This window comes from Oryza brachyantha, chromosome 4, assembly GCF_000231095.2.
Source record: "Oryza brachyantha chromosome 4, ObraRS2, whole genome shotgun sequence".
In the NCBI taxonomy this organism is placed as follows: domain Eukaryota; kingdom Viridiplantae; phylum Streptophyta; class Magnoliopsida; order Poales; family Poaceae; genus Oryza; species Oryza brachyantha.
Genome location: NC_023166.2, coordinates 15,472,503 through 15,494,603, shown reverse-complemented (window position 1 = coordinate 15,494,603; position 22,101 = coordinate 15,472,503). Strand labels below are relative to the sequence as shown.

Sequence of the window (22,101 nt, the reverse complement as noted above, 5' to 3'; positions counted from 1 at the left end):
CAGTTTGCAGGCAAGTAAAGGCCCAAATGACTCGCTCTGTGTGAATGCGGTGCCCCTCGTTTTCGCACCCTTGACCATGAGTGGCCCACGTTGAACGAACGAACGCACCTGCCGTCGGTTCACGTTGACAAGCTTGACGCCTCGACGGTGACACGGACCGCTATTCTCCAGCTCCGGCGCCGTCCGAAGCCCACCTGTTCTCGAAACGTTGACTTTTTTACTTCGGCGGCGGGGTTTGCGCTGACGGCTCGCCTACCGGCTCCAGAAGCTGCCCAGTTCCGCAGTCCCGCCCGCACAGGCAACACACCCACCATGGCGGAGATGATCGCCGTCACCCTCTTGGCAAAGTTCGCCGCTGCGCTGTCCAGCCCGGCGGCCGTCGGGCTCTCCTCTCTCGCCGGCGTCCGCTCGGGAATGGAAGCGGCGGCGAAAGACCTGGAGCTGCTCCTCGCCTTCCTCCGCTCCGTCGACTCCCTCCGCGGCAGCGACGCGCTCGCCGACGCTTGGGTCGGCCAGGTGCGCGACGTCGCCTTCGACCTCGAGGACGCCGCGGACGAGTACGCCTTCCTCTCCAGGCACAGCTTCTTCCGCCACGGCGGTAACTTGGGTGCCTGGTTCGCGCTCTCCAGGCGCCTGTGGAGGGCGCGGGAGAGGCTCCGGGAGCTCTCGGCCGCGAAGGAGCAGTTAGGAATCCGGCCGGCGGAGGTCTCCGCGCCGAGCTCGGCTGCTGGTGGCAGATCCGCGTCGACAGTCGGACGGACGCTAGCGGAGGCGTCGCACTTCGTGGAGGAGGACGAAATCGTTGGTTTTGAGATGCACAAAAGGTTACTGATGAAATGGCTGACTGGGGATGCTGACCCCCGGCGGATGTTGATCGCAGTCTGCGGGATGGGCGGCGTTGGCAAGACAACTCTTGTCACTAACGTGTACAAGAAAGTCACCGCAAGCGGCCACTTTGATTGTGCTGCTTGGGTGGCTGTCTCGAAGAGCTTCACAACGGAAGACCTCCTCAGGAGAATCGCTAAGGAATTTCATCGGGATGCCCGCGCCGGCGTGCCGTGGGACGTGGACAATATGGACTACCGGTCGCTGGTTGAGGCTTTGCGTGGCCATCTCTCCAAGAAGAGGTATGTGCTTTTGCTGGATGATGTCTGGGATGCCCATGCATGGTACGAGATCCGTCAGGCTTTTGTTGATGATGGAACTGAGAGCCGGATAATCATCACTACCCGCAGTCAAGACATTGCTTCTCTGGCATCATCTAATAGGATCGTCAGGTTGGAGCCACTTTCAGAGCTGGAATCATGGTCTTTATTTTGTAACACTGCATTTAGGGATGATGCAGACCGAGAATGCCCATATCGCCTCAGGCATTGGGCTTCAAAGATTGTGGAGGGATGTTGTGGCCTGCCATTGGCAATTGTTTCTGTTGCTAATCTGCTTGTTTTGAAGGATAGAACAGAGTTTGCCTGGAAAAATGTATATGACAACCTTGCGTGGTATGAAAGCAGTGATTATGGAATTGGGCAAGTGTCAAGCATACTGAATCTGAGCTTTGATGATATGCCGTACCACCTGAAGAAATTATTTCTATATTGCAGTATATACCCTGAGGATTTTATGATCAAGAGGAAGACTCTAATCAGAACGTGGGTTGCAGAGGGCTTAATCGAGGAAAAGGGGAATAGTACAATGGAGGAGGTTGCTGATGATTACCTGAACCAGTTAGTGCAACGTTCGCTGTTGCAGGTTCCTGTCCAGAATGAGTTTGGACGTGCCAAGCGCTGCTGCATACATGACCTGATCAGGGAAATGATTGTGCACAGATCAGCAAAGGAAAGATTTTTTGTGTTCTCCAAATGCACCGCAACATTGGGGTCAAGCAAAAAAGCCCGTCATCTTGTATTTGACCGATGCAGAAGTGATCGTGTGTCAGCTCCTAAAATGAACTCACTTCGCTCCTTCCATGTATTTAAGGCGGATTTGGACGCCTCACTCTTCTCTAGCTTTAGGTTGTTGACTGTGTTGAACTTATGGTTCATTCCGATAGTTAAACTGCCTATTGTGGTGACTGACCTTCTTAATCTGCGGTATCTTGGCATCCGTTCCACTCTCATAGATGAGCTTCCAGAGGAATTGGGACAATTACATAACTTACAAACTTTAGATGCTAAGTGGTCCATGGTACAAAGATTACCGCGAAGCATAATAAAGCTCAAGAACCTGCGCCACCTGGTTTTGTATAGACGACGATCTGCAGATTTCACCTATCCAGGCCCTGGTATGGCAATTGCACTTCCAGATGGGGTAAAAAATCTGACCTGCCTGCAGACTCTTAAATACATTGAAGCTGATGAGAAGATGATTAGATCCTTAGGAAGCTTGAAGCAGATGAGAAGTCTAGAGCTATGTGGTGTGCATGAGAGCAATCTTATTCATTTGCCCTCATCCATCTCCAAAATGAGTTGCCTACTGCGCTTGGGAATTATCAGTCAGGATGCTAAGGTCAAATTAGACCTTGAACCATTCTATCCTCCACCAATAAAGCTACAAAAACTTACCTTAGAGGGGATATTAGTAAGAGGCAAGTTACCTTCATGGTTTGGCTCCCTTAATAACCTCATGCAGTTGCGATTGCATTCATCTAACCTCATGGAAGATTCAGTTGTATTGCTTTCGTCGCTTCCCCGGTTATTGCATCTTAGCCTTGTCAATGCATATAGTGGAAAGAGCTTGACCTTTGCAAATGGTTATTTTCCAGCCCTGAAGAAACTAAGCTTGCAGGACTTGCCTAACCTTTCTCACTTGGAGTTTCAGAAGGGATCTCTTGTAGATCTACATGTGTTGATGCTTGGCCGATGTGATCAGCTAACGAAAATACCCCAAGACATCAGGAACCTGGTACATCTTGAAACCCTGGATCTTTTCGAAATGCCAAGTGAGATGATACATCATATACGGAACGATGAGGTATTACAGGAGCATAATCATAACTCTGAGCACACAATAAAAATCAAGAGCATCCGTTGGCATTATGGAAAATTGTTAGAGGAAAAAATTTATATCAACCTATCACTGTTGGAAAGTTGGCCCTTCATAGATAGAGGCAGCATCATGTAAAGTCACCTATTGAAATTAATGCAGGTACAATATATAATGAATAATCTGGTGTTCTATATATATTTTTCTGAAATCTAATGTTCTACATATATGATCAACACTGACCCTTCAGTTGTAAACGGTTTTTTACTTTGCTTCAGTTGTAAGCGGCTTTGTACTTTGTAAGTGTAGAGCTTGGTGATCACTGTGCACACTGGCTCAGAATTCAAGCGGCTGGTAGATGGCAAGGTAATTGTTCGTCCGTTCCATACTTCTGTATTATGTATATAGCTGTCTCTGGTCCGACCTTTTGCTGGGCGTCCTCTATTGCAGCTGCGACAACGTTCTCTCTAGCGGCTATGACGTCCAATTCCGCTTTGCCTGCCTGCCTGCCCCTGGACTGCCGGCTTGATGTTTGACATCTTCAATGAGCTACCGGAAACTGAATCAAGTTGGAGTTAATGTTTGCTCATGGTTGCTTTTGTTTTGTTGCTTCCATGGAAGTGGCGCATATGTCTAATTTATCGTCTGAAACTCTGAATTACCTGTTTGTTTGTTGAATCGTGAACCTACTAAATATCTTGAACCTATTATTAATTGGTTTATACGTCGAACTGGTTGTTCAGCTACTATAAATATCTTGGTTCCCATTGTTTTGCTTTTTTAAAAATAAAGAAAAAAAGTGAAACGGCTTAGTAGCAACTGAAAAGTATGTTGGTAGAAATTTTATATAGCCTCACCATGCTACAACTCAAGTTGGTCAAATTTGATAAGATTCTTTCATTATTACAAAATTCCCGCATGTCATTGACTCGTAAAAGTGTTGCAAGTTTATAATATTCTGGCTAAAGTATAACTTTAATTTTGTTGGTAACAATTTAGCCATGTTAGCTTAGACAATTTGAGTATGTTTCCAAACAGCCCCGTAGTCTCACCACTGGTCATACTGGTTCTTGGCTTACGGGGACTAATTTTCCTTCTCTAACTTGTTGTCGCTGAAATAGAGAATGCAGAGAAGAACAGAGAAAACAAACGAGCAAAGAACGCGAGAGATTTTGTGCTGCGATCCGGCTGCAACCTTTTCATTTTTCTCTTCACTTATTTGTACTGAATACATAACACAAACGTGGGCAAACAAATATGCATGGAAATCAAGCCACCTCGCTCGCGCCATCCCACGATGCGCCTACTGTAGCTCGTCCGATAACAGAAAAACTGAAATTACAGTCTGAGGCGTGCACGTGCAAGGAAATTGAACAGAGGGGGAAAAAGAATGAATGAACAGGTTTACAACTTGTACGTAGTGAAGAGTATATCGTTGATTAATTATTCTGTTATTACTTACTGGTATATCTGCTTTTTTGTTTATATGTCCTCTCCTTCCATCGTTGCTCGTCGTTTCATCTGTCCGATGCAATTGCTTGGGATGTTTCTTCTTGCTCTTTTGTATCGTGGTTCACACATGAAAACATTACATCGTTTTTATTTTCATTGAGAATTGGAAGTGGGCACCACTGTGTTCTGTGCACAAGTATAATGCGCAGCGATGTTCATGAAGCTTGATGCTGACAAGTACTCGGCTAGTAGTTAGGAGTAGGTATACATGGATATTGTTGTAAGGATCGCCATGGTACGTTTGGCAAATAATGGAATAAATGTGTTTTTTTAAGAGTGAAGTGCATCAGCGGTACCTAAACTTGAATGCATGTGTCATCTAGGTCCCTAAACTCTCAAAATGCATTTTTGGGTCTCCGAACTTGTCCGAGGGTGTCATATAGGTCCAAACAACCACTGACCCGCTCCATCCGCTGACGTGGCATGCCATAGTGGCGACTATGTGTTGGTAGTGCCTTGTGAGTTTCACATGTCAGTATCTCTCCTCCTTATTCTTCTCTCCCTTCTCGTAGGCGCCACCATGGCATGCCACATCAGCGGATGGAGCGAGTCGGAGGTCGTTTGGACCAATATGACACCCTCGGACAAGTTCGGGGACCCAAAAATACATTTTGAGAGTTCAGGAACCTAGATGACATATGCATACAAGTTTAGAGACTGCTGATGCACTTCACTCTTTCTTTCGTTAACATGTTTGAAAAGTACCTTGAGATACCAAAAATTTTAGTAAAAAATTATAGTACCTTAAGATACTTTTACACTGAAAAATATGGTATCTCAAAGTATTTTTTTTAACGATGGTAAAAAAAGCTCAATAAATATGGGCATAACATATTGACACTCTAGAATAGAAACTCTTTAATGACATATAACTGGAGACAATATAATCACCAATTCCAAAAAAATACAACACAAAGAATCAAATTTCACGTGATATTATGATCATTGTATATATGGTAGTACTAGTTTGTTACAACATGCTGTAGCCGCCTCAGCATTGCCCTAGTTCGTAGATATAATTTCCATAATAGCATGAGCTATAAGGACTAAGGATATATGGCTCTCAGTGCCAATTCCGTCTCTGCTAGAACACCACGGATGGCAGCATTGCCAGGAGTTTGCACTTTGCAGCAAAACTCGAGCACAAGGGAAGCGCTTCATTGCTAGCTCCAGGAATTGGAGTCTTAAACTTGCGCTGCTGCAGGGAACATAAAGAGTTGCTGAATTCAGATATCATCTTTGGCTAGCTTTGTTGTTCTATAGAATGAAGCTCAATGGGCGCTGCTGATAGCAGGTGTTGGTCCAGCTCATCCACATCACTGTCCCCACTAATAGAACAAGATCTTGAATCCATATCATCATCTGCGAGTGCATTTGAAGAGGGAAAATTAATAACTGAATGTCAACAATACGAACAACAGATATAAAACAGAATAAAGTGAAGCTGTGAAGGTATCCATCTAGGAATCATGTTGTTCCAGATATTCCTTGTAAATCCGGAATTACCTAAAGAGGCCAGTTACTCATGAAAGTGAGCTACAGCGACAAAATTTGTAATGATGTCGCCTTGGTTTTGAAACAGAGGAACCTGGTTCTTTTTTACTTAAGAATAATAATAAAATGATATGCAAACCATTTGCATATTCACATCAACAAGAAAAAGATGACTGAGTAGATACTCAGTAATAGCTCTTTTTTCACAGCTGGTATGAACATATGCAGCATAAATTTGCTCGCATACAAGTAAAAATGATATATTAGGAAGATTAAGTATATCCTAAACTTTTCGATCAAAAGAAAGTATCACCTAAGCCAAATGGAGAAAATAAGAAGTGTAACACATAGCATATCAGATTTTTTGGATGGATTTTTCCACACGACCAAAAGGTTTCTGGCTGTTTGTTAGTACAAGATTTGACACATGGACATCATTTTAAACGCACACCTTACATTACACTCATTCTCAAAAACACACACACATGTATGGCTGTTAACATTTCAAAGCACAAATGGCCATCTAGAATGTGAACTAGCATACCATACAGGCTGTACCTAGCAACTGAGTGCAATTAAAGAGGATAATACCAACTAGCTAACTACATAAATCATAACTAAAGTACAGGACTAGGAAGAAACTCACCAGAAAATGCAGGATGAGTCGGGACATGTGTAACTGCAGAAACTTGAATGCTTTTTGGTAGAATGTAGTTAAAGAAGGCACCTAAGAATTTCACAAAATTAATCAGGGAATGGTTTTCCAGTTAAGCCAGGAAAAATTACATAAAACTAGTGAAACGCTGATACTGACCCACTCTGGCTAGTCGATTCACCCATCCAGGGATTTGCTTTCCAGTTAAGTTCTTACACACATCATCTGTAAAATGGTTGCAATTTTTCGAAATTAAATGATATGAATTGCCATTGTACTTTCCAGCGAGATTTTCAATGAATGAGCGGAACTCTGCCCGGGACATCCCAGTTGTGCCCATCCGAACAGACCTTCTATAGACAAAGCCAGGGCAGCTCTTTGGTTCCACCTCAAACACCCCACTCGTTGGGAACTCATGTGCTCCAAATCCATACTCCATGCCATGAACTGTTCATTTGAATTACCAGTGAGACAACATTTTAAGTTATGCTCATTCCAATCAGTTAGCACAGTACAGGAAGCAACCAAAAGCAGGTTGAGAAAATATTGAAGTATTGATATACAATTTAAGTTAGGCATGTGAATTATTAAAAGCCTGAATCCATGATTTGTACAATGAGCAGATCATATAAGAGGTAGTAAACAATTTCAATCAGCTTTTAATGCCTAACAATTGGCGTACCAAACTTCACCGGTCTTTTTTCCAAATGAGTCTCGACACATGACTCTAGGGCATAACCACTAATATCACACTCATAAATGCTTTGCTAAAAACAGCAAAGCAGACAAACCTCAATTCTTCTTCCTTTTTATCTTTGCAAGTTACTTCTGATCCAGACATTTGTCACTGACCCTAGTAAAATGGAAACATAAAGAGATACGTGCTATAGAGCAAGTACAAGAAATTGTCTATGTGTGTATACATATATGTTGACATTTTACCTTTTTTTGGATATGCACCTATTACAAGATGCCCTATATGTATGGGTCTTTCAGATTTTTTTTTAAAGAATGTAGAACTGTAAGTCTAAGGTAGCTATAGCTAAACCCAAGTTTACTTGGAACTTTAAATTCTTTCCATCATACTTTCCCCTGTTTTTGCATGTTTTCTGAGTGAATTGTGCATATTGTTGTCCAAGTAGCATTGCATAGTCTTATTTCCTTGGTTTGCTAGACAGAATCACTAGATCGAATCACGCACGTAAGGCAATCAAACCTCGCCCAAAATGCTCTCTCTTCTTTTACCCAAATATTTTCTTTCTTCCAAATTCACAAAAGAAAAAAAAAACAACTTGTACACACATTCAATGGCAACACAAACCTATCAAGACGCCCAAAACAAGCATACGAATCTGTAAAACGCTAGCCCGCATCAAGCCATCAACCATGCAAAAAAAAAAAAAAACAGTAACCTCTAAGAGAGAGCTCAAAGCATCACAAACCTTCGATTCCGGAGTGGAATATGCCGAGGCCGAACCAGTAGAGGTAGTTGTTCATGGGCGTCAGGTCGTACACGTTGACGACCACCGACGCAGCGCCGTTTCCGCCGCCGCCGCCGCCGCCGTCGTTCTGGACCGCCATGCTACGGCCTACGGCGAGGCGCGCCTGCGGCTACAGATCTCCCTACTCTACGGCCGCAGCATTCGCTGCCAGATTAGCTCTCGAGGAAATCGGAGCAGACGAAAAAGTAGGGGGGATTAGAAGAGGGATTCCGATTTCTTCCGTTTCGATTTGATTTTTTTGTTTTGTTGAGAGCGAAGAAGGGAAAGGTTCTCAGGTGGAACGTACGCTTCTTGAACTTGTTACCCACTGGCGCTGGCGCTGGCGCTGGCGCCTTCATCTAAATAGTCACTGGCTGATAGGGCCAACCGAAATGTGGGCCCCACGTGTCATTGGCGTTTGAGGTTTCGCGGTGGGTGGGTAAAACCCTAACCTTGATTAAGGGTGGAGAAAGCTGTCTGGTTTGAGTAGGTGGATGATTTTTAGTGGGCCGTCACAAAGAGGCGCGAAACGCGTACTGGCGGCCTGACGTGCGGGCCCCCGGCGACAGTGACACGATGACTTCTCCGGTCAACGATGAGAGAGTTGAGAAATGGCAGCATTCCTTCGTGGTATTGCTGCATGCCAGATTGTCAGTTCAATGGGGATGCTGCAAGCCCCATATCTGCCGCCCCCACAGCAATCATAGCTCGATGCTCATGTCAGTTCGTTGCGAGATCGAAAGGTTAAACTAAAATTGTCCCCAAAATTGCTCAACCCGTCGTCTTTCATTTCCTAATCTTGAAAACTGATTGAACAAAGCATTTCCCAGGGGTCGAAGACTCTCAAGACAAACAAGACAGTCATGTGTGTCAGGTGGCTGCAAAATCACAGCTACAAAATCGTAATGAGGCATTCAGCCATTCAGGAATCAGGACAGTTCTTCAATTATACTCTGCACGCGTAAGAGAAAAGTTTGCATACACATTTGGGACTTGCAATGTTGCATGGGAGCAGAACTCGTAGGCCAATCACATTCTAGTATCCCGGTTCTTGGTGCGTGTTCTTTGCTTTCGCCATAGCAGAGCAGTATAGCACTAGATACACTTTAAGCAGCTGTTTAGCGTGAGCGAGTGCATGCACCAAAACGAAAAAAGTTCTGAGAGTCTTCAGTTTCTTCTTCAGTTCAGCTGCAATCTACACGAAACTGCAACCGCCGGTCAGAGCTACCCGGCCTGTGATAATTCCTATATTCTATCATTTTTCATATTTACATCGCATGATCTCTGCAACAGCAGCGCCGGCGTCAGGCAGCGTCGCAGTTCACATCCTCGGGTTCAGAGACGTTGTAGTAGAGCGTCGACCTCCTGCCGTCGAACCTGGAGATGACATTGTGCGCGGTCAGGCCGCAGTAGCACTTCCTGAGCCTCTGGATGCAGATGTCCATGATCTTCTGGAACATGTGGTCCTCCTGGATGAATGGCTGCTTGACGAACTCCTCGAGTGGCATCCACTGAAAAAAAGACCAAGACCAGGGCAGAAGGAATGTTTTTTCAGGAGATCTGTTGTTCCACCAATGGCGCTCTCTGAATATTATACTGTGAAAATGTAATGTTCCAGCAAGTTTAATGAGGATGTACCCTCGCTGCTTGGATCTCAGTTTCATCAATTTTGATCTCGTTCGATGTAGGCCTTAGCATGCAGATGAAAAACAAGTCGGACTTCTGAAATGCCACGTTGTGCGCGTGCCTATCATTGTAAGCGATGGAAAGTGATGAGACAAAATTCAGACTTACTGGGTAACGGTTTCAGTTGAACTAATCAACATGACTATATGCTGCGATGAAAGATAATTACCTAAAAGCAACAACGTCCACAAATTCAGTGTCAACCTGCATAGTTGATAACAGCAGAGTAGTTGAACTGAGAATTGATCCTTACGACTTACGAGGAATACAAAGAAGTGAATTGCAAAGCGTTCCATTTCTTACCCCAGTTTCCTCCTTGACCTCTCTAGTGGCTCCTGAAAATATTTCTTCTGACTGCAAACAAACAGTGTTCAGACTTTGATACAGGCTCGATGCTTGATGGTTTTCAATATGTTCTTACCGCAAGAATAAACCCTGTGGGGAGTTTCCAAGCACCATCCAACGAAGAACCACAATACTTCTCTTGCACCACTAAGACCTGTTCATTTGTCCAGGATGCCGTCAGAAACAGAAACACTCAGCTAACTGTTCTAACCAAAAACAACAGAAAAGGCACATGAAACAAACCTCCATTTGATCGTTGATCACAAACCCACCAACTCCAACCTGGTGAGAAGCATTTGCAGGGAGCATACATGGCTCTTCAGGGATCCAGTATGTCATCATCACGTATGCTTCCTCAGCATGGTGGTACTTGAAACCCTCCTGCAGACAGAGTTAAGCAACATCATTAGAAATCTCTTGAGTCATTTTCCAACGTAAATATCATCATTGCATGTAGGTCTAAAACCATACCTTAATATTTTTTCCTTTCATTTTTTCTTTCAGATTCAAATCTAAGGTAAGCTTCAGGAATTCTGGATTCACAAAGGGGAAGAAAACAATACCTTCACTGCTATAGGAACAAACTCCGAGCGATCCACTGGTAACTTTAGCCAAACCCCTTTCTTCCCCTGAAACATCAAAATTATTTGAGGATTACAGTAAGAGCCAGTGTCTGATCAGTGATGTATGCAGTTTTGAGAGTTAACAATTTCCACCATCAGGTATCTACATTGAAGTGAACTCATATCTTTTACTGTACACTCGATCTGAGAGATCAATGTGTTGGCCGTACGTACCACGGACTTCCAGTAGGAGAGCGACGCCGCGAGCGACCGCGCGAAGGCGGCCTTGTCGGACGGCAGCCTCTCGGCGGCCACGACGACCCCGCCGTACTCGTCCTCCGAGGCCTCGAGGACGAAGTTGTTCTCGAGAGCCGTCCACCAATGGTGGTGCCGGCCGTCGTCGGCGCCGCCCGACGGCGAGTCCGGCGACCAGTTGGTGCCCAGCAGGTCGGCCGGCTCGCTCCTGAACAGCTTCTTCCGCGCCGCCGACCTCACCCCGCTCAGCATCCGCCCAATGGAGTAGGACGCGCTCACCCTGTACTCTGCGCCACCGAAAACCACAAGCTCGATCGGTCAGGTCTCCAGATCGCCCGACGAGCGACAAGAACGTGCAAAAGCTAGCATCTTCCCGGTGGCCATACCTTTGGAGGAGCACGAGCAGTTCAAGAAGCTCCCGGCGCCGCGGCGGCGCCCTCCTGCCGCCGCCGCGGGACACAGGGTGGCGCCGGCCGTGTCGACCAAGCTGCTCTCCATCGCTGATCACTCCGCTATCCAGTAGCAAGCGGAGTATCGCTAGTGTAGTGAGTGCGTCGTACAATACGAGGCTCAAGGCTGTGCTGCTGCGACGGTGCTCGCTGCTCCAGCTTGCGAGTGGGCCGATCCCCTGAGCTCCACACGATGACTCAGAGGCGCTTATAAAAATCGCGTCGGGGAGGGCAGGGACGTCACCCTCACGAGGACAGGGGACACGCCAAATGCGTGGGCGTTGTCGCGTACCCGCGCGCTCGCGGAGCGGGCAAAGATCCCGCGCCACCGGCTCAGATTACTAGAGATACTACTGCATACGACACGCGCGCCTCGAGTGTAAACAACGCCTGACAAGGCAAGAGCTGCTGCTGCTACTACTACTACCGGCTAGAGAACCAGTTGATGAAGAAAAGAAATCGTAACTTAATAGAGTATCGTCGGTACTAACAAGCCGAGCCCCTTATCCTGAAGGCCACGCTAGCGATCTGCTAAATCCAAACGCATGTGGCTACCAACACGATGCACTGTCAGAGGGTGGCCGGTGGTGGGTGACAAGGACCGGCAAGGCGGGACGCATCAACTAACGCAGAGTTAACACGCTTGAACACGGCGTGATGACTGATCATCCCCATCACTGCTTCGCTTGCATGCATGGGTGGGTTGCTTTATTGAGCGATGGTTTCGGTGGGCGTAATTAGGTCGATCCGGTACTCTTGCTGCTCTTGCTCCCACCTTTCTGCGCCCGGGTGATTGTGCTCCGCGTAGGATTGCTACCAAAAACTGATAGACTAAACATGATGCCGTGACGGTGGTGGTGGTGGCCACCTCCCTGGCCCCCGGAACGCAACTGTGCTAGCGACAGGAAGATTTTTCTTTTTCTTTTCCCTTTGCACCATCCATAAACGGTGTGCGTGATATTGTACAGGAGATTTTTTCTGGGTTAACCAGCAGAGTTAACTGCGAGTCTGTTGCTGCACGTGATTGATGGCGCCCTGCCCCTGCATGGATAGGGCAGTGGAAACAGGTGGTGCCGCGCGGCCTGCGGGACCGCGCGAAAGTTACGGAGCCGGACTGTTCCAGGAGGAGCTAGCGACGGTCCCGACCGTGACGGGCGCGCCTCGCAGCGCCAACGCGGCAACACGTGGGAACTGCGAACGGCCGGAGCGGCGCTCCGGGAACGGAGGAGCAAAGCCGCCGTGAGACGCGTGCGAGGGAGGAAGGTGCCGCCGTGGCGTGCCATGGACGTGCCGCGTGCGCGCGACGGGCGCGTTCTCCCTCCGGCCGCCGGTTGCCGAGGCCCGACCGCCCGATCGAAGAAGAAGGGTGGGGGAGCCACAGGTGTTTGCTTCATTGTTCATCCTATGACACGAGCGTGCAGCCATGTTGTCCGCATGGATCACGAGGTTCCGCGAGCGACGACGGCTTTGCTGCCACGAGCGAAACAGTCGGAGACATGGCGAGACCCAGGGAACATGTGCATAAGCGCTAGTAGAGCAAACTACTGCCTGTAACATTATATTTTTAAGGTTGTATCTAATATTTTTTCCGGTTTATCTTTTATTTATGTAGTTAATGCATCTAACCAGAAACACGTATAAAGATAACTCTTACAAAAGATACAACACCTTTTATTTTTAAGTTTCTCTTCTCTATCTAGTCTAGAAACCAACACTGTCCAGCACAAAATCACAAGATCAACTCCAACGGTCCTTTTAAATCTCATTTTTCATCTATCCATTTGGTAAGCTTGGTAAAAAGATTTTTCTTAACATTTCTTATATATCCTATGTCACCAGAGGATCACAAGGGTAGCTGAGGGGAAAGAGATGTTGGAATATTTGGCAAGCCTGAACGACTTGTTTTTGCCTTGCTAAGTCTAACAAGTGAGGACAGAAGTTTGATAAGGTTGGTAGCGATACAATCCGTTTGATAAATTTATTGAGACCAATATTTTCTTTTTAAATTTGCAAACTTTTAGTATGGAGAGACATACGGTAAGATGGTTAGAGTTGCTCTAAGCATACACATCCAAGAGAGCATAATTGTGGGCCAGCTCTAATATTGAAATCATGGGCCTCAACAGGCAACAGCAGGAGGCCTACCTAATTGGGCCGCTTTTTTGTCAGATTGAACCCTACAATCTGAAATGCGGCCGAACCAGATAGAGGCAAGGAGCACCGGCCAAGCCCATCCGCAACCGGGGCCCGGTGAAACCTAGGCCCGAAAGGAGTGTTCTGTGTTCTTCTGCCATTCATGGCACTGCAAACCGCCTTTATTTTGTATTTAGTAGCCATGCTAGTATGGTCACATCGTCGAAAGGAGTGTTCTGTGTTCTAATACTTGAGTTTGGTTTCGGAAGTACTCCGTATCAGTGGTACCGAGGCCCAGTTAACACTACCCCCCTCCCCCCCTTTTGTATTTAGTAGCCATGCTAGTATGGTCACATCGTCAAAAGACCGCGAGATGGTTTAGGGTGATTGTCTAGTTGTTTTACGAAAAAGATAAATGATATATTTATAAATAAAATATAATTTATGAATAATAGTTTTATATATGTATTCTTAGAGATCTAAAAGCTAGGGCTAAAAAATAAGCTTCGGTAAAAAACCTCAAAATCAACTTTATTTTTAAGACTGAAAATTTAAATTTTGACTAATAAGTATAAGCGAAAAGACGAGGGTGTCGGACTTCCGAAGTAGTGAAGTTTCCTATTCCAAGGATCTCACATTCTTACTACCCATATCCGAACTTTTCTACATCCATGGGCGCAGTTGGGTGGCGATTCACTCTCTCCCTTTCTGGCATGCAACTATTAGAGCTAGTCTGTCGAAATCCTTCGAATATGATCTGTCAAACATCACGTTACTGGACATGGTCGCCGACAACAAAAACCGGGCAGCTAGCATTGCTTCAGTTCCACTGCGCCGGAACGAGGTAGCTTGCTGCATGTAACGCTGTCGGCACCGGGTTGGGTTGATCAGTCCAACCGAGAAGCAACGGTGCTGTGTTTTCTTCAGGGATAACACCGATCGAGCAAACTACACCACCTTTTTCCTTTCTCCGGATTCAGAAGCACGAGTCTCTCCAAGTCTCCATTGTGGGCGCGAGATGACGGACAGCCCCATGCTGGATGCCGTAACGCATAAGATCGCAATTCGCAAACTCGTCACATATTGTTCAGCGGCGTCCCGTGAGTGAACGCGCCTGAGACGGCATCAACCGATCAGAGCACGAAAATTTCAGAGTTTCTTCGTCCTCATTTTTTCACACCTACTTATAAATCAAAATTTAAATTTTCAATCTTAAATTTAGAGTAAGATTTTTTTACCGAAGTTTATTTTCATGAAGTCTTTAAACTTTAGAACACTAAAAATACGCATATAAAAATTTTATTCAGAAACTATTCCTCGTTTGCAAATATACTTATATTCCCCAAACAAACAGCGACGGCGGAATGGAGAGTTTGGTCGTACTTTGCAAGAAAAGCTAAGCTAGCTTGTCTGTCGTAGCCCCGTCTCCGGTCTTGGCCGTTTTCTACTTTGATAGTTTGATGGCGTCCAACTATGCCGCCTGATCCGGGACGATTGGTCGATCGGTTAGCGACATGAAATTAAAGTCAGCCGATGGACTGTTCATGGCGATATTCTCCCTGATTCAGACGTCAGGGATGTGTAGAAAAGTGAAAACTGATGCTCCGATCGCATGCCATTGTCGCGGCTCTTGTTCTTATTTGTAATCACATTCTGTAATCTGTATCTGTATTTTATCAGCAAGAGATCAGGCTGAGGAAGCGACAGTCCACTCCGTCCCCGGTGTCATCTTCTGAACACTTCAGAAGCAAAGAGCTTGTTCTCAAAAAAAAAAAAAAGCAAAGAGCTTGACTTGTCAGTTGTAGCAACGATGTCTGACTTTGTGAAGGTGAACTGGCAATCCATCATGTGTATGGCTTGCACACAAACAGAGGAGTGATTAATTAAAGATGATAAGGAAGTTGGAATGCGGCTGGACCGATAAAATTAGGCCACCGCTTACCACCTCTCGTCTAGAAATAAATCATTTTTTAATTTCTGTGTCTAAAGTTTGACCATTCGTCTTATTTGAAAAAAATCGTACAAAAAATTAAAAAAATTAGTCACACATAAAATACTATTTATGTTTTTTATATAGTAACAATATAAATATTAATCACAAAAAATTTTTAAATAAGACGAAGAGTCAAAGCTAGTACTTAGCTAGATGGATGATTTGTGCCTATTATACTCGTAGTAAACAAGAAAATATGGGAATATGAGATTTTATTAAGGTACATTAAAAGTATTTTACGCCATTCATTGGCCATTAATCCAAGGGCAAGTATTATCCTTATCTCGTGGATGATAAAACATCATTTATCGTAATTTAAATGCTATTGAAGATAATTGTTGTAGACAGACAATAAATGCGTGGATGTTTCCTTAATTGGATGTTAAAATTCGTAATTCTATAAAATAAAAATAAACATACCCATTTTGAATTAAGATTTCATATATTTAAATACTATAAATCTGAATTATATTTAATTTTAAAAAATGATTACCTTCCTTTTCAAATTAGTATTGTTGTGTGCAAAAGGTAATTTCAAAATTATATGCATGTACATTTTAAATGAGAGTTATTTAAAATATCATGTTTTGACAACAAAGATTCAAATATTTTGAAATTCAAAGTAAATTTTATTTGTGTATCTCATGTACAATTTTCTGTATTTAAAACCACCATTTATTGGTTTTATAAAGTTCAATAATTGTTATACATTTCTTGATTCATGGTTTAATTTTAAAAAAAACATGATTATGCACATTAATGCTTTCCATGGATGCCATGACTTATTAATTAGGATGTCATAATAAATAAAATAAATCAATGGTCAAGATTGATGGTTAGTTGTTATCTCCCTAAAAGATGGACCACTCTAAAAGCGCTAAAAAAATTATACTTTCCATTCAAAAATAATTTATTATTTCTGTTTAAATTGTCAACTAAAAAGATTAAGTTATTTTGACACGGAGAGAGAGTACACAGTAACTAATGGAATGACCATATGACCGCTTATTTCTAGCTATAGGATTGTTTCTACTGGACCACTGGTCCCTTTTGCACTGAAATGCCTGTTCTGTAGTAATTTCTACTGGAAAGTAATAAGTAGCCGTATGCTTTTTAGAAAAAAATAATTAAGAGGCAATATGCATGCTAGTAGCATTATGGTCAATACAATTCGGTAGGCCTGTATTTGTACGCTAGCTAAGAACTAGCCCAACAAATTAAGCTGCCTTCCTCACACGAGAAACAAATAAATATAGTGATGAGATCTCATACGACCTAACTGAATAAATGATTGACCAACATACCGTACTATCTATACCGTTTCAACAAGTTTTCTTGTGGACAAGCGCTGGGAACACTTTACGCTAGCGTTTTTACTGTCTTTTCTCATAATAAGTGTATTACTGTAATTTAAAGTTATCTCACAAAAATAGTATATTCGTAGAGTATTAGTTGTCCTATTAATTAACTCGTATTTAAATATCTATCCATTTTGCCTCTACATATCTCTAACTCCGTACCATCTTCTTATATAACTAGCTAAATACCTATGCTTTATGACAGATAAATATGAGCTGTACTTATATTAGTATTGTTTGGTACAAATCACTTGTAAAGGTCTTTAAAACAATTAGACCTTATATATATATAAAGTGTTTGTATAATAAACTTATATAATGAAATAAGATAAAACTAATATGTAAGACTATTTTGTAATACTAAAATACATAAAGTAGTCAGTGAAAAAAGTACAATTGAACTGGTTGGTGACAGATTTGCAACCACCGCTTCTTTTAAAAGAGTATATAGATATGGATAAGGAGCAGATTAGTTATATTTTTACAACTAATTTAGAGGTTGTTTAGATAGGGCTAAACTTTTTAGCTCCATGTCACATCGGATGTTAATTTGAAGTATTAAACATAGACTAATAAAAAAACTAATTTCATAAATGAGTGGTAATCTGCGAGACGAATTTTTTAAGCCTAATTAATCCATAATTAGAGCATGTCTACTGTAGCATCACATAGGCTAATCATGGATTAATTAGGCTCAATAGATTCGTCTCGCGAATTAGTCCAAGATTATAGATGAGTTTTATTAATAGTCTACGTTTACTATTTATAATAAGCGGTCAAACTTTCGATGGGATAAGAAACTAAAAATAAGTCCCTTGTCCCAAACACCACCTTGTATCGTTATAACGGTAGAAATACATTTATACTGGGAACAAGGGAGTACTGCACATTCACTCCACCCAATCTGTCAAATTACTATACGTACATATCAACAGCACTGTCAAACATGGAGGAGTAAAATGTCAAAGTAAGCAGTGTTAGATCGATAAATTAACAGCGCCGTCAAACATGGACGAGTAAAAGTGTCAAAGTAAGCAGTGACCGAAAACTTAACAGCAATGCATGCCAGTAGTGTGCCACGCGGTGATTTGACGTGCCTATGGTCTGACTCCTAATCATTCAATCAATTAATCAAGCTAGTAGGCTGAATAATCGTAAACTCTCGTAACACTGTTCAGCATATGCATTGCTGATATTCAACCAGGAACCCGTCCCTCCTAGCCAGCGCAATTGCATATTGCCTCTCCGACCTCGCCAAGAAAGTACGGCGACGGAGATAGCGCATCACTACAATCGATGCGGATAGCCGCAACGTTCGAAAGACTCAACACTCTTGACGCGAGGATTAGATCAAAGGTTATGCTGTTCCTCTGCATCGTCAACCTTTGCCGCGGACAAGCTCACTCTGTTTCGCACTGCATGCTTTTATTTTTCCTTTTTTTTGGTTTCTGAAAAGATTTTCGTTTCGTTAGCTAGATTGGTCATTGTGTGTGTATATATATATATATATATAGTTGTATATGCAGTATCAATCCGCTACTGAGGAAAAAGAGGAAAAGTCAGACTGTTAGTCTTCATGGAAAAAAGAAAGAAAACATAGTGTCAATCACAACAGTGTGTAGAAACTCAGAGGGATTTTTTGTTTTCTGAAGAAACAATTCGGAACCAATTTCGCAGTAGCAAGCTTAATTAAGGCGAATGTAATATCCCGTCAGTCGCTGGAAGAAACAAATATGCAACAGAAATTACGAAGGATATAACATGCATATATGGTTCATGGACAGGCGATTGAAATCGAATTAATCAAAAGGAATATATTCTATCTCTGCAGAATTATCGGTGCATATCAAGGGTGATTTAAAATACTCAACTGATCGTCTGATCCAGTAGCAAACAAGCATGCCCAGGCGCCATCCGTTGACAGTTGACCTGGAATCCGTTGATGTCGACAGTAGAGATCTAATAACATTTTAAGCTACCTGTACAATCCCAAACACTTTCTTTACTTCCCTTTGAACGAAGACTGTTGAATCAGACAGCTTATCACTTCCTCTAATTATTGATAATCAAGCTTATGCTGTTTAATAAGCAACTCTCTCGTACGTCAGCATCGTGCTTTTGGTGTCTTATTAATCAATCATGCCTGACCATATCCGAGTTAACTCAGCTGATCGCTTGACGACCCATCATTTAGCTAGACTGAGCCACGGAGTAAATTAAACAAATCTGCAACGTCTGATGCCTCTGACGGACTGCTTCGTTTTGGATTGGCTGGGGATCTGACCGGGAAGATGCAATATCAAAGAGAATTAATTACGTCCTGTGGTAACTCTCTTATTGACCTGTGACGTTAACCCTTCCGTGCTTGACATGCTCACCTGCCTGGCTTTAACTAGTCCACAGTGACATCAGCTCGAGCTTAATTTTCTAATGACGATTTTGGTGCGTAGAGCAATATCAGGTCAGGGTGAACGTACAGTCGTACATTCGCACCAATTGGTTTTTTCCTTCCCTGTCAACGGCAGAGAAACCGCTACGTTTGGATGTCCCCATGATGAGTCAAATGCAATGCAGTGTATTAGAGCATTTTAAGAGATTTCCAAAAAATGATTCTCAAAATTGCTATATTGGGAGTTATCCTTAAATAATTATCCTCCTAAATGCAATGCCAGGGGCGGAGGAAGAGCACGGGAAAGGAAAAAGTATACACCGAGAAAGAACAAGGACGTGCAAAGACCATTTTTTTACCAGTTGGAATAATTGGGAGCTCCAAAAACATATTCAAATCTAGCTTATTTTTAGGTTAGTATAAGGAGCAATGTAAAATCAAGAGTACGCATTAGGGACTGTTAAAGATAAATTTTTAGACTAACTTTCCAAAAATAAATTTTGGGAACCAAGTTAAGCATTGTTGGAGATGCTCCCTACATGCATGATATACTGTTGTGTGGTGTGCAGGGTCCCTTGTTGCCTTGAAACGGGAAATTAGCTTATCAAATATACCCAAATTTTGAATTTTTTGATTTATTTTGATTTTAGACCATTTTCTACTCTACTGTATATTTTTAACACGAGATTTGCTCTGGTCCAACAAAAAGTACCTCGAGGTATCAAATCATTTCTTAATATAGCTGAGTAGGATGTGTGATTTTAGATCCAACGATGAACAATCAGAAACGATTTGATACTGCGAAGTACCGGTACCTCGAGGTATCTTTTGTTGCACTGTAAAATTGATCTTGTTTTTAAACCGCTGATATAATACATATAAATATTTTCAAAGTTATTTTTTATTATTTGATATATTTCTCAGCCATATCTCATTAGCAGCGCCTGCTGGCTGAATTTGAATTCAATATTTAAGTATGTCGTGGCTGGATCGGTCTTGCATGACTCCAGTTCCTCATGTTCGTTTTGAAGCAAGATTTTGATAGTACAATCGAATTCCTGAAAAGATTGAGAGTGCCTTTTGCTTGCGAAATGGTGTATGGTACATGTTCATACCTCAAGGAATGGATGAAAGAATGAAGGAAATGCACAAGGGAACATATAATTAGTGCAGGGTTATCTTCGTAATTAAACAATCAACACGTAACAATTTACAATGTCATATCCCCGCAAAACAAAAATCACAATCTGATATCATATATATGCGCAATGACACCCTTTGTTTGTTCCTTACAATCATTGATTGACCTAAACCACTGCACTACATAATGATACTTGAAATATACCACTTAGGCACTTTATCTACCTTGCTCTATACGGTGTGATACCTTTCTGGTATTTATATTTCAAGAAGAAACCGTAAAAATACTCATGAGCCATGACTTGTACTGATGGAGTGATGGACACTGTACTCCCTTCTCCTTGTGTGTTTGTCCAGACGCTTCTGCTATTAAGCTAAAAAAAACTGTCCAGTGTAACCTGACGCTGTTGTTAACAACAAAAAACACATTTTAGTGACCCCACCTCAGCTAATAGTTGTTTAACTTCTTAGTTAACGGTGAGCTGCGGGAACCCCATCGCCGGGTGCGGTGACAGTGGCGACAGCGGCGGCAGGCCACCGAGCAGCCCTTCCCAGTACTGCTCCCAGCTCCAGCTCGACGGCGTCGCCGGGAAGCTCTCGGCAGCCGAGCCAGCGGGATCCGAACCAGTCGACGTCCCCGTCGATGATGACGACGTCGCCGCCGCTGTGTCCCGCGACAGGGAGGATGACAGTGACGATGAGCCTGAGGACGTCATCAGCGCTTCGGCCTTGCTGTTTACCACTCCGATCACCTCGACGTTGTCGTTGGGTTCCTCCGACGACTGTCGCTTCCGCTTGTTCGTCGCGGTGGCAGCTGGCGGCGCCTCCGCTGCCGTCCGCGACGTCGGCGGCGGCGGGGCCCATGGATCGGCGCCGGCGCGGGAGCCGACCTCGTTGGGGAAGTTGAGGATGGCCTTGGCCCCGCGCATGCGGAAGGCGGCGCGGTCGTAGGCGCGCGCGGCCTCCACGGGCGTGTCGTACGTCCCGAGCCACACGCGCGACCCGCGCCGCTTCGGGTCGCGGATCTCCGCCGCGAACTTCCCCCACGGCCGCTGCCGCACGCCGCGGTACTTGCGGAAGTCCTCCACGGCGCCGGGGGCGGCGGCGGCCGGCGCGGCAGCAGACGCCCAGCCGAACGAGCTCGGGGGCAGGGTGATGGTCAGCGAAGACGACGGCCTCACGGGGGAGGGCTCGCCTCCGAACTTGAGCATCACCACCTCAGCGGCCGCCGGAGCGGCGGATTCCACATACTCGCGCGTTCGGTCTACGTGGTGGCAATCTTGCTGCTGCAGCTCATGCTGTGGCAAGAACATAGACGGGAACGCCGCCACCGGTCCGGCCGCGGGGGGCGACGGTTCGGGGAAGGCGGCAATGGCATCGTCGAGGACAGTGCCGTCGCCGCCGAGCAGGTGCTCGCGGATGAACTCGAGGGCGAAGCCAACGGCGTCTCCGTGGAAGTCCATGTATGCTGCGGCGTTGCACGGTGAGATCGAGAACGACACGACACGGTGCCTGAGTGCCTCAACTCAGTGGAAGAGCAAGGAGGTGCACTGGTGCGTTTGATATTTGCTTGCGTTGAGTAGCTGTGCTGCGCCTGTGCGGCTGTGCCTTTGGGGACAAAACCACCGCGGTCCGGTGTATATATAAGGCCGGACGAGAGGGGGCC

The 22,101-nt window shown here is 44.3% G+C and overlaps 4 protein-coding genes across 5 annotated transcripts; 1 reads left to right on the top strand and 3 right to left on the bottom strand.

Moving 5' to 3' along the window:
- Window positions 1-307: 307 nt before the first annotated feature.
- Window positions 308-3,718, top strand: LOC102700335 (disease resistance protein RPM1-like). 2 transcript variants are annotated; one of them, XM_040522927.1, is made up of 3 exons: window positions 308-3,144; window positions 3,292-3,348; window positions 3,433-3,718. In XM_040522927.1, the coding sequence occupies exon 1, from the start codon at window positions 313-315 to the stop codon at window positions 3,118-3,120; it is 2,808 nt and encodes a 935-aa protein (XP_040378861.1). In that variant the 5' UTR covers window positions 308-312; the 3' UTR covers window positions 3,121-3,144; window positions 3,292-3,348; window positions 3,433-3,718. The 2 variants fall into 2 exon arrangements, with proteins under 2 accessions (XP_040378861.1, XP_006653643.1); XM_006653580.3 differs by having other exon boundaries at window positions 3,261-3,348.
- A 1,619-nt stretch (window positions 3,719-5,337) lies between these two features.
- On the bottom strand, window positions 5,338-8,439 carry LOC102710581 (deSI-like protein At4g17486). The gene is made up of 4 exons (XM_006652542.2): window positions 8,086-8,439; window positions 6,803-7,090; window positions 6,635-6,715; window positions 5,338-5,856 (listed from the first exon to the last, which is right to left on the bottom strand). Exons 1-4 carry the CDS (start codon window positions 8,222-8,224, stop codon window positions 5,738-5,740), a joined length of 627 nt encoding a protein of 208 aa, XP_006652605.1. The 5' UTR covers window positions 8,225-8,439; the 3' UTR covers window positions 5,338-5,737.
- A 607-nt stretch (window positions 8,440-9,046) lies between these two features.
- On the bottom strand, window positions 9,047-11,615 carry LOC102710295 (nudix hydrolase 8-like). The gene is made up of 9 exons (XM_006652541.3): window positions 11,360-11,615; window positions 10,953-11,260; window positions 10,719-10,784; window positions 10,399-10,536; window positions 10,232-10,309; window positions 10,114-10,164; window positions 9,980-10,014; window positions 9,763-9,871; window positions 9,047-9,635 (listed from the first exon to the last, which is right to left on the bottom strand). The coding sequence occupies exons 1-9, from the start codon at window positions 11,469-11,471 to the stop codon at window positions 9,429-9,431; spliced, it is 1,104 nt and encodes a 367-aa protein (XP_006652604.1). The 5' UTR covers window positions 11,472-11,615; the 3' UTR covers window positions 9,047-9,428.
- Window positions 11,616-20,902: 9,287 nt separating this feature from the next.
- LOC102700053 (ethylene-responsive transcription factor 6-like) lies at window positions 20,903-21,898 on the bottom strand. Its single transcript, XM_040522926.1, has one exon. The coding sequence runs from the start codon at window positions 21,896-21,898 to the stop codon at window positions 20,903-20,905; it is 996 nt and encodes a 331-aa protein (XP_040378860.1).
- Window positions 21,899-22,101: the final 203 nt, after the last annotated feature.